Genomic DNA, 13,087 nt, shown 5'->3' with positions numbered 1-13,087 from the left:
CAATAGTCTATAGTAGACAGTATATACTATAGTATATGATAGACAGTATATACTATAGTCTATAGTAGACAGTATATACTATAGTATATAATAGACAGTATATACTATAGTATATAATAGACAGTATATACTATAGTCTATAGTAGACAGTATATACTATAGTATATAATAGACAGTATATACTATAGTATAAAGTAGACACTGTATACTATAGTATATAATAGACACTATATACTATAGTATTTACTAGACAGTATATAATAAAGTTTTTAATAGACAGTATATACTATAGTATATAATAGACAGTATATACTATAGTATATACTAGACAGTATATACTATAGTATATAATAGACAGTATATACTATAGTCTATCGTAGACAGTATATACTATAGTATATAATAGACAGTATATACTATAGTCTATCGTAGACAGTATATACTATAGTCTATAGTAGACAGTATATACTATAGTCTATAGTAGACAGTATATACTATAGTATATAGTAGACAGTATATACTATAGTATATAGTAGACACTATATACTATAGTATACAGTAGACATTATATACTATAGTATATAATAGACAGTATATACCATAGTATATAATAGACAGTATATACTATAGTATATAGTAGACAGTATATACTATAGTATATAATAGACAGTATATACTATAGTCTATAATAGACAGTATATACTATAGTATATAATAGACAGTATATACTATAGTATATACTAGACAGTATATACTATAGTTTTTAATAGACAGTATATACTATAGTATATAATAGACATTATATACTATAGTATATAATAGACAGTATATACTATAGTCTATAATAGACAGTATATACTATAGTATATAATAGACAGTATATACTATAGTATATACTAGACAGTATATACTATAGTTTTTGATAGACAGTATATACTATAGTATATAGTAGACATTATATACTATAGTATATAATAGACAGTATATACTATAGTATATACTAGACAGTATATACTATAGTTTTTAATAGACAGTATATACTATAGTATACAGTAGACATTATATACTATAGTATATAATAGACAGTATATACTATAGTATATAATAGACAGTATATACTATAGTATACAGTAGACATTATATACTATAGTCTATAATAGACAGTATATACCATAGTATATAATAGACAGTATATACTATAGTATATAGTAGACAGTATATACTATAGTATATAATAGACAGTATATACCATAGTATATAATAGACAGTATATACTATTGTATATAATAGACAGTATATACTATAGTCTATAATAGACAGTATATACTATAGTATATAATAGACAGTATATACTATAGTATATAGTAGACAGTATATACTATAGTATATAATAGACACTATATACAATAGTATATACTAGACAGTATATACTATAGTTTTTAATAGACAGTATATACTATAGTATACAAAGATGGAGGACAAATGTGGGAGGAGTCTAGATAGTGTGTGTATGGCTAATTACAGAGTAATGGAACAGGAACAGAGCTGAGCTGTCTCCACGCCACCAAAGCCACACCTACTGTCAGACATCACATGAGTGCTGTAAAGCTGTAGATACAAACACAGTGATCACATGATGAGGGACAGCCAATAGGAGAGCCTGATGTAATGGGCGTGTCCCTATGTTTCCAGTTACAGTCGGTCTGTGGGAGGACCGTGTCGTTGGGAACTCTCGACTCTCGTTAGCTCCTCCATGGCTACGTCTTTGATCAGATCAGCTGACTCTGAAAGCTCAGCTTAGAGCAGCAGTTCACTGTGGGAGAGACGGAGAGTCTGTGTTGTATATATCTATATATCCCACTAATGTACTATTCACTACAAACAGATGAGAGAATGTTTGATTTTTGTCTTTTATCTTTATCTTTTTCTTGAAGTCAGTCCCAGGACCATTTTACATTCGGCTCCCAATGCATCATGGGATGTCTGAGTATGACTAGTGTAAAACATTCCCTTATATAGTATATATCCTGGTATTTATTACATACTTAAAATATATTCATATATTTAATGTAAACGCACTACATTTGCTGATCCTTTTCCTCTGTATGCAGCACCTTATTAGACTCTAGGAAAATTGATATGTGTGATCAGGAAGGACAACTAGCCGAGCACAGATCAAAGTAGTTGGATTGTAGGAATATAAATGGATACATTTTTACAGCCTTATCCACAATAAAACACATTCCAGAAGCAGCAGGAAGTCCAAATGTATAATAATCTGCCATTAGATCCAAAGTAATAATGTCCATAATAATAATAATAATAATAATAACTCTTACATCAGCTGAGGCTGTAACAGTTTTTTTCACCTTCCTCATGTCTCTGTTTGTAGAAAACAAAGCTTTTTATTCACGTTGTAACAAACTTATCAGGAGTCATTCCACACACACTGTAACTAACATTTCTATCATGTTTTATAAAGACTTTAACAAACTTTTCTGAAGTTTCGATGAAATAATAATATTCTCCCAGTGAAGAGAACAAGGAAACCAAGCAGCTAATCAGATTAACTTGATCCAGTGTAAGATGAGGATAAAAGGGCTAGAAAAAGTTAATTAAGTGAACCTTCAGTGGAGGAAATCTGTCACATCACATTTAGAACTGGAACCGTGAGCAGACAAGGGTCTTTGTGTAAACTAAACAGTGTTAGCATTATCTCATTCTAGGTCAGGTGACTTTTATATGAATACGTAAATCAATGAGTGTCTTCTTCTTCTGTGATTCACGTTGTGTACCATACCATCAGCTCTTATCTTTATAACAGTTAGTTCATGACTTTAACCATGTGGTGTCCCACAGGGACGTGTTCTTGGTCCCATTTATTCTCCATTTACCACTGGGTAAAACACAACATACCATCACTGTGTGCATTATCTCCCACATTCATATATGAATGAGTGACAACTTTTTAAAATTAATTGACAACAAGATGGAAATAATTTTATTTGGACCAAAACAAAAACCAGAGCGTTTACAAACCAAACTTTTTAACAGTTACATGGAACAGTTTTAAATTCATTTTAATAACGTTACAAGTACATCTTTTTTCCAGCTAAGAAACCAACTTTAATAACCCATAAAGATGCTGAAATTTTAATTCATGCTTTTCTCGTTAGATTACTGTAACTTTTTTTTTACTGGACAACCCCAAAAGTCAATAAAAAACTACATCTTATCCAAGAGACACTGCATTGGTTTGTAGAGGCTTTAAGAATGGATTAGAAAGTTATTGGAATAGTTTTTAAAGCTTAAATGTCATTTCTCCTCCATACATCACACACCTCCTCTGGGTTTATGTCCCTCACAGCTTCTCAGAGAGCATTAGATCATCACCTCCACTGATGGTTTTAAAAAAAACTATACACACTTTACTTTTTAATTTGGCTTTTAACACGTGATAATACTGATTTTGTAATGTTTATCTTTTTAATGACATTTGAACTCAGTATTATCATTAATGAAGACATGTTTTATACTCTGTTGGCTCTTTATTAAATTGATTTTATTTCCTCATTCTGTATTTTTATTGATCTCTGTTTTCTGTCTGTTGTTATGAAGCACTTTAAGTCACATGTTCTACAGTAAGAAATGTTCTATAGAAATAAGTACAGTTGAGTTGAGTTTAAATCTCTTACACCTGTACGTTCCGGCTCCATCCGGTTTTTTACATTCTCGTGTTTTGTTGATCTGACAAACAAAGAAATGAGCACGACTACAAAGAACCAAAGTCTCCAACGTTGGGCCTCTTTCAGTGAAACGGGCGATTGTGGCGCCCGGTGAGGACTTCCTCCTCTGAGTGCGTTTATAGGGACCAGGAAGCTGCTTCTTTATACTTTAAGCTCCACAAGCATCCTTGATGAAGAATAGTTTAAAGACCAGGTCTACATGAAGTCCTCTCTAGGCTGAAGTGGAACCTCTCCACCTGCTAATGACTGCTCCATTAGTCTCACAACGTTCATCTAAACTTTTAACGTTTTAAAACGTGAAAATATATTAGATGCTTTACACATTGCTTTTTAATTTCAACTACCACTGTCACTTAAACTCCCTTTACTATTGTTCCTCTCTCCAGGGTTTCTATTGGACGATCAATGTGGTCTCATGGGTCAGCCCACTTTCTTAGTCACCCTAAGGTAGAAAAATATATATATTAAAAAATATGTTTTAGTGATTTATATTTTATATTTATGCACAAAATATAACACAGCATGAAAAGTTAAATGGCTCCAAATAATAGGAATGACCTGTGCTACGTCTGTTAGCATGTTAGCATAAAAAGGGTTAGTGTGTTTTTGTTGGTTATTTGTTGAAGCAGAGAGAGTTTGTACTTTAACGTTTATCTTTTAGTTCCTGTAAAAGGGAGAACTGTAACGCAGCTTAGCATTAGCTGTTTTTTCTCACACTCCCTGAGAGCTTTTTTTATTGGCTGCTATTCCAAAAATGTGTCATGTACCTGCTGGCTGTGAAACTCTCCCCCTCCTTTATTCTCACCGACCTACGTGTCCACTCTCACTTTTACAGGGAACACTTGTTCTGATGCTAATGCTAATGCTAACTTTGCACTAAACGCCTCGTTTCTCTGTGAAAAAGTGCTGGCAGTGAGCCAAGTGTCCACCATCATAATCAGCAGAGACGTCATGATTTAATGGAATAAAAAGTTCCTTCACTCAGAGGTAGAGGTACACACACACACACACACACACACACACACACACACCATATGACTGCAGCCCTCACTATAAAACATCTGCTGCTTTTGAAACAAATACAGTTTTCTGAATCTGAGTCACTCTTAAAGGAGCAGGATTAGTGAAAATAAATGTAACTCTTTTAGTGCTAATGTGTGATAAAGCACTCACACATTTCTCACTCTTAGAACTGTTTTGTTCTGCTGTTCATTTAGATTCAGCTCTGAGGTCCAGGCCCAGCCAGTTGGTATTACAGTATATACTGATAGCACTGGTGATTGATGCATTTATTCTGTTTCAGGTTTACAACCTGTGGTCAATGATGTTTGAATGAAGACTAACAAAAACAAACATGAGTTATGACTTCATGTGTTACCTGACAAACCATCTCTGAGCTGAAATCAAAGATCTGAACAGTAACGTACGCGGAGCAGAGTCCCGCCCACCAGGCCAGTGACTGTGGGAGTGTCCCACTAAACACTCTCAGAATGTATTTTTCACATTAAATGTAATAGTGTATTTCACCTCCTGGTGAAACAAACCAGGAGAGATGGAGGCGAGCTACGATAGAACCACATCTTTAAAACACGTCTCTGTATGTTTGGGCTTTAAGGCCAGAATGTAGGCGGAGCAAACTCCCCATCAGAGCTTTCATAGTCAAACGCACCATCACAGAGTAGTTTCCAGTAAAATCCTACATTTCCCACAATCCTTAGCTCTTGTCTGTAGTCCTTGTACTGGACGTGTTGTGTGTGCAGCACTGAGCTGATTGATCATCTGTGTAAACTACAGAACAATATCTGAACATTGTTATCATTAATATTCATTAAAAACATAATCAGAGAGACAGAAATAGTAGAAACGAGTGAAAAATAAAAGTGAATGAAACCTAATATTTAAGGTTAATTCATGTATTTATTACGTGATCATGTCCCTGTGTGTAGATCAGTCCTATTGTTCCAGGATGAGAACAGAGAACAATAGAGCTGATGTCATGGTGGAGGAACCCATTAGAACAAAGGACACACTGTCCCCACAACACTACATTATTGGTTTTAGACTAGAACAAGTGCTGGGACGGACAGATACACACTGACACTGTCACGTACTAAACACACACACACTGAGCAGCTCGTTTGGTGTAAAAAGGAAACACACACTGTTCTTACAGAATTCTACCTGTGTGTGTGTGCGAAGGAAAGACTTCCTCCTCTAACCTGACACTACACCGTCTACTTATATCACATCACCATGGCAACACATCAGACTGGATGTGGTGTGAGGAAGATTGAAAAGTAGAGATGTTTGGTTACATGTGAGACGGAGACGACCGTACCACACACTGTTGTCTACTGTACACACACACACACACGCCTCCTCCCACTGAGTTTGGAGAAACAATGGTTTAATCCATGGACCACAACAGCACAGTGTGTGTGTGTGTGTGTGTGTGTGTGTGTGTGTGTGTGTGTATGTGGTGTGTGAGAGAGATACTTTCAAAGCTGTTATGACTTCATCCACATGCTAAGCCCACACACACACACACACACACACACACACACACACACACACACACACACACACACACAGTCACAGATATTAGTCCCAAAATAATCTACACTTTAATTTTCCTAGATTTGTGAACAATTTCTTTTAATTAAAGGAAGTATTATGTCATAATTTGAGGAGAATTTAAGGATTTTGTAAGAATTTTTAGTTTTTTCAACAGTTTAGCACCATAAGCACCATAAAAACTGTGAGAACCTGCAAATATTGTTGTTTCATTTAGACAAAGATTCATGTCATTTTTACTTCTGTGAGAAGAATTGGATGCTCCAAAATGATTTATTTATTCCACATTCTGTGAAATATGAGCTCAGACAGGAGAGTTTGTGATGTAATCAGAGGAATAACTCCTCCCCCTGCCCCCCCCCCATTGGGAGGTTAGCTCCGCCCTCACTAACAGACATGGTAACAAGCCTCAACTCAGCCTCTCAGGACCAACAGCTAACAGAGCTAGCTTAGCTTAGCTTAGCTCAAAGACTAATGGATAAAACATGATGCCTTACCAACAATCAATGTATTTATTTTTTATGTTGCTAGTATTAGTATTACTGTACCAGGCCAATAATGTTAGGGCTGGTCAGTTAAACCAGTGTTAACCAGTTAACCCTAACCCAAATGAGGTCAAAATGTCTAGTAATTATTTAGAAGAAATTATGATTACTGATTTTAAAATTAAAACAATCTTAAACAACTGTTCAAAAAAATGCAGTAAATAAATATGTGAGCTGTCGACTCTATATTTATAACACATTATAACAAACATGATCAAGAAGTAGTTTTAGAAAAATAAAGTCCAATAAAGGTTGGGAACTGAACGCTGTGATTTAATGCTGCCACCTAGTGATGGTTTGAAGTACTGCATCATTTTACTTCACAAACACAAACCTCGTAAAAAAACTCATTTTATTCACTGACTTCACACAGATATTTGTTATGTTTCAGGACCTGAACTCAGACGTGAAACGTTAAGTAAACTATCTTCTTTAAACCCAGATTAAAGCTTCAGTGAGATGTTTTGTGATCAGAGCTCTATCTTTGGAGCTGATGCTGAGACCTTCTTGGAGGAGGACTTCTCAGTCTTTGGAGCAGTAGACTCTGAGATCTTCTTCACCTGCTTAGTCTTGGTTTTTATAGTTTGTTTAGCAGCAGCTTTGGCTTTGGGCTGAACTTTGGTTTTAGCTGCTGATGGTTTCTTCTTAGGAGGATCAGCTGGTTTTGGTTTACTGGTCTGCAGGTCTGGATTCAGCTCCTGGTCCACCTGCACAGAAACCTCAGGAGCCTCAGGAGCGTCCACAAGAACAGGCTGGAACTCAGGAGGCGGAGCTTCCTGCTGATCTCTGCTGAACTCTACGTTCAGAGGAGATGAAAACATCTTCAGTAGATCCTCAGCCTGGATCCTCTCCTACAGAACAGAACATGTAGAGAGATAGATGGTCCATGACTAGGACACAGCACCAAGGGAGGAGCCTGTAGCAGCCTGTGGGAGGGGCTGAGTCATATAACGCGTGTGGATGGATGAAGGGATGGATGAAGGGATGAATGGATGGATGGTTAGATGAACAGATATATGACCCTACCTTCTCCTGGTGTAGAGGGTCCAGGGTGAACCACAGAGCCACAGCACACCTCTGACCCTGAGTCACTGCTTTAACTCCATGAGGATTCTCCTTTCCTGACCCAAAGCCTAGGACACGCCCACAACGAGGACGCACTTCAGCCTGGACACACACACACACACATTAGACACACACACACACACATTACACACACATTACACACACACAAACATTACACACACACAAACATTACACACACACACACATTAGACACACACACACACACATTACACACACATTAGACACACACACACACACACATTACACACACACATTAGACACACACACACATTAGACACACACATACACACAATAGACACACACACACATTACACACACACACACACACACATTACACACACATTAGACACACACACACATTAGATACACACACAGACACACACACACATTAGACACACACACAATAGACACACACACACAAACATTAGACACACACACACATTAGACACACACACACACACATTACACACACATTAGACACACACACACATTAGACACACACACACACACACACATTACACACACATTAGACACACACACACACACATTACACACACATTAGACACACACACACACACACACACATTACACACACACATTAGACACACACACACATTAGACACACACATACACACAATAGACACACACACACATTACACACACACACACACATTACACACACATTAGACACACACACACATTAGATACACACACAGACACACACACACATTAGATACACACACAGACACACACACACATTAGACACACACACAATAGACACACACACACAAACATTAGACACACACACACATTAGATACACACACATACACACATTACACACACACAAACATTAGACACACACACACATTAGATACACACACATACACACATTAGACACACACAAACATTAGACACACACACATTAGATACACACACATACACACATTACACACACACAAACATTAGACACACACACACATTAGATACACACACATACACACATTAGACACACACACACATTAGACACACACACACATTAGATACACACACATACACACATTACACACACACACACATTAGACACACACACACATTAGATACACACACATACACACATTAGACACACACACACATTAGACACACACACATACACACATTAGACACACACACACATTAGACACACACACACATTAGACACACACACATACACACAATAGACACACACACATTACACACACACAAACATTAGACACACACACACACACAGACCTTAGTTCATGGAACATTTTGAAGAGAATCTGGATCAATATATTCATTCAGGCGACTGTAGATCGGGTGGTAGAGGTGGTCTACTGATCGAGAGGTTGAGGGTTCAATCCCAGTCTATACTCAGTCCCAGTGGTTGATTAGCACCTAGCAAAATAGCTCAGTGCCAGTGGTTGATTAGCACTTAGCATGTTAGCTCAGTGCCAGTGGTTGATTAGCACCTAGCATAATAGCTCAGTCCCAGTGGTTGATTAGCACCTAGCAAAATAGCTCAGTGCCAGTGGTTGATTAGCACTTAGCATGTTAGCTCAGTGCCAGTGGTTGATTAGCACCTAGCATAATAGCTCCGTCCCAGTGGTTGATTAGCACCTAGCATAATAGCTCAGTGGCAGTGGTTGATTAGCACTTAGCATGTTAGCTCAGTGCCAGTGGTTGATTAGCGCCTAGCATGTTAGCTCAGTACCAGTGGTTGATTAGCACCTAGCATAATAGCTCAGTGCCAGTGGTTGATTAGCGCCTAGCATGTTAGCTCAGTACCAGTGGTTGATTAGCACCTAGCATAATAGCTCAGTGCCAGTGGTTGATTAGCACCTAGCATATTAGCTCAGTGCCAGTGGTTGATTAGCACTTAGCATGTTAGCTCAGTGCCAGTGGTTGATTAGCACTTAGCATGTTAGCTCAGTGCCAGTGGTTGATTAGCACCTAGCATAATAGCTCAGTCCCAGTGGTTGATTAGCACCTAGCATAATAGCTCAGTGGCAGTGGTTGATTAGCACTTAGCATGTTAGCTCAGTGCCAGTGGTTGATTAGCGCCTAGCATGTTAGCTCAGTACCAGTGGTTGATTAGCACCTAGCATAATAGCTCAGTGCCAGTGGTTGATTAGTGCCTAGCATGTTAGCTCAGTACCAGTGGTTGATTAGCACCTAGCATATTAGCTCAGTGCCAGTGGTTGATTAGCACTTAGCATGTTAGCTCAGTCCCAGTGGTGAGTGTGTGTGTTTATGTGTGAATGAGCTGATATTGTAAATATTTGACACTGCTACAGTGTGGGGATAAATATATATAAATTAAGTCCATTTGTTACTTACCAAAGTTATGAAATTTCATATCTCGGTTCATAAGTGACTGATCTTTATGAAATGTGACTCATATTGTCTGGTTGGTTTCTCAGTTATTCCACCAAATTTCATCCAGATCAGATCAGGATTGTGCATTTTATGGCAATTTCTGTAAAAATATGATAAAAATGATCCACTGTATTGTTATTAATGGGATATAAATGAGTTCCAATCCTTTAAAGTATGAATGATGATGGTATTATGATCAGGATCATTGATCAGATAACTGATAATATCTGGGAAAGAGCAGATTTGGATCTTGGAGGAGGTTTGACTCTGTGTGATATTGTTTTGTTTTTTTTACTTTGAGAATAAAATCCATCTCCACAGTTGTAGGTGGTTGTGATTGTAATAATAATAATAATAATAATAATAGATATATATTAACTCATGGATTTAAAAACATTACAATTAAAAAAAGATGCTTTGAAGAAAATTGTTTCTAAATGTTCATGTGAAGAAACAAAGACCTTTAATACTATAAGTTCTGTTATTATGGTTTATTTCTGTTATTAATGTAGAACATCTGGTCGCTCTGAGCAGTTTATTGATCTCCTCCCGGTGTGTTTTATTATTGATATTAATTCATTGATTATTGATTGTCTGTTTGATTGGTGGGCGGGGCATCAGGTCAGTGCTGAACAGTGAAATGTTCTTATTCAGTAATGTGATCACATCATTAGATGTTGTTTATGTTGTAGATGCAATGATGATGGGCGTGGCTTAGTGAAACATTCACAGATTAAAGAATAAAACACTTTTCATTGTTTTTACCGTGACTGTTCTAGCGTCTAGCTCAGTGAAAATCAGCTCTCCTCCTTCAAAGTCATCGTTCAGATACAAGATGGCACTGTAGAACACACACATTAGAGGGCGTTAGACACACACACACACACACACACAGGGAGGTGTGTGCACTGAGCTCACCTGTAATCTCTGTGTGTGTATGCTGGAGGTTCTTTAATGCACTCGTTCAGCTCAGACACCAGTAGACAGTTGTCCACGTGCACAGGATGACTGAGGTCTGAGCACTGGTCCTGCTTCTCTGAAAGACACACACACACACACACACACATATATATATATACCAGCTGTGATCAAACATGGTATGTGTTCACGTCTTACCATCGATAGCAGAGCGACAGACCAGGTGAGAGTAAGAGAAGTAGAGCGACGTGTCCAGGAGGAAGTAGGATTCTAGAACCTTCCTCACTTTCTCACTGACGTCAAAGAACAGACGAGAACTCTGCAGAGGAACCGCCCCCTCCTGTCCCAGCTGGACCAGGAAACACATCAGATACCATTAGTTACCATTAGTTACCATTAGTTAACATTAGATATCATTAGTTACCATTAGATACCATTAGATACCATTAGTTACCATTAGTTACCATTAGTTAACATTAGATACCATTAGTTACCATTAGTTACCATTAGTTAACATTAGATACCATTAGTTACCATTAGTTACCATTAGTTAACATTAGATACCATTAGTTACCATTAGTTACCATTAGTTAACATTAGATACCATTAGTTACCATTAGTTACCATTAGTTAACATTAGATACCATTAGTTACCATTAGTTACCATTAGATACCATTAGATACCATTAGTTACCATTAGATACCATTAGTTACCATTAGATACCATTAGTTACCATTAGTTACCATTAGTTAACATTAGATACCATTAGTTACCATTAGTTACCATTAGTTAACATTAGATACCATTAGTTACCATTAGTTACCATTAGATACCATTAGATACCATTAGTTACCATTAGTTACCATTAGATACCATTAGTTACCATTAGTTACCATTAGATACCATTAGATACCATTAGTTACCATGAGATACCATTAGTTACCATTAGTTGACACTCATAAACTAACCTGCACGTTAGCATGTTAGCACGTTAGCAGAATAAACCTGCTCTACATGTGTGTTTTACCGACAGTAATTACAGTGACTGTAATATTGTTTTGAACATAAAAAGTACAGCTAAATGTGACACTTCAAATCAGTGTTTTTCAACCTTGAGGTCGTGACCCCATGTGGCGTTGCCTGGAACTCAAATGGGTTCACCTAAGATGTCTAGTTATAAATTAAAATTATTTTTCTTTGTTTTTCAAATTAAAAAACCTCACAATCTCAAACTGTATGAAAAACTATATAAATAAGTAAATAAATATTCTCTGCCATCGCCAGATATTTGTGTTATTAAAATAGGGTCACGGCCCAAAAAAGGTTGGGAACCAATGTTTTAAATAAAGAATATTTGAACCTCAGAACAGCTTCAAAAGTTCCCCACATTTAACCTAGAGAACAAACTGTCTCTGATGAGGAACGTTTTGGAAACAAAAACAGAAGCAAAATGTTGTCGTACAAACAGTCTGAGTTCTAAACCAGACTTTTTACACAAAAGATTAAAGTTAGTATTCAGGTCAGACTTTGGTATGTGGGAGTGTCTTAAGAGCTGTGTTAAGTCTGTGTGTTGGATGTGTCGATGTGTCGGATGTGTTGGATGTGTTGGATGTGTTGATGTGTTGATGTGTTGGATGTGTCGATGTGTCGGATGTGTTGGATGTGTTGGATGTGTTGGATGTGTTGGATGTGTTGATGTGTTGATGTGTTGGATGTGTTGGATGTGTCGATGTGTCTGATGTGTCGATGTGTCGGATGTGTCGGATGTGTCGGATGTGTTGGATGTGTTGATGTGTTGGATGTGTTGGATGTGTCGATGTGT

At 37.1% G+C, this 13,087-nt stretch overlaps 1 protein-coding gene across 1 annotated transcript in view; it reads right to left on the bottom strand.

Annotated features, from left to right (window-relative positions):
• Positions 1-7,203: 7,203 nt before the first annotated feature.
• Positions 7,204-13,087, bottom strand: part of p3h1 (prolyl 3-hydroxylase 1) — a 14,455-nt gene continuing 8,571 nt past the window's right edge. The window contains exons 11-15 of the mRNA XM_028446768.1: positions 11,463-11,613; positions 11,265-11,382; positions 11,112-11,187; positions 7,892-8,032; positions 7,204-7,716 (exon numbers count right to left, since the gene is read on the bottom strand). Coding sequence (XP_028302569.1) covers positions 7,336-7,716; positions 7,892-8,032; positions 11,112-11,187; positions 11,265-11,382; positions 11,463-11,613 — 867 coding nt within the window. The 3' untranslated portion in view covers positions 7,204-7,335. The remainder of the gene's footprint in view (positions 7,717-7,891; positions 8,033-11,111; positions 11,188-11,264; positions 11,383-11,462; positions 11,614-13,087) is intronic.

Source organism: Gouania willdenowi, chromosome 5, assembly GCF_900634775.1.
Source record: "Gouania willdenowi chromosome 5, fGouWil2.1, whole genome shotgun sequence".
Classification (NCBI taxonomy): Eukaryota; Metazoa; Chordata; class Actinopteri; order Blenniiformes; family Gobiesocidae; genus Gouania; species Gouania willdenowi.
The sequence above is the reverse complement of the archived record's forward strand: the minus strand, read 5'-3'. Positions and strand labels throughout refer to the sequence as shown.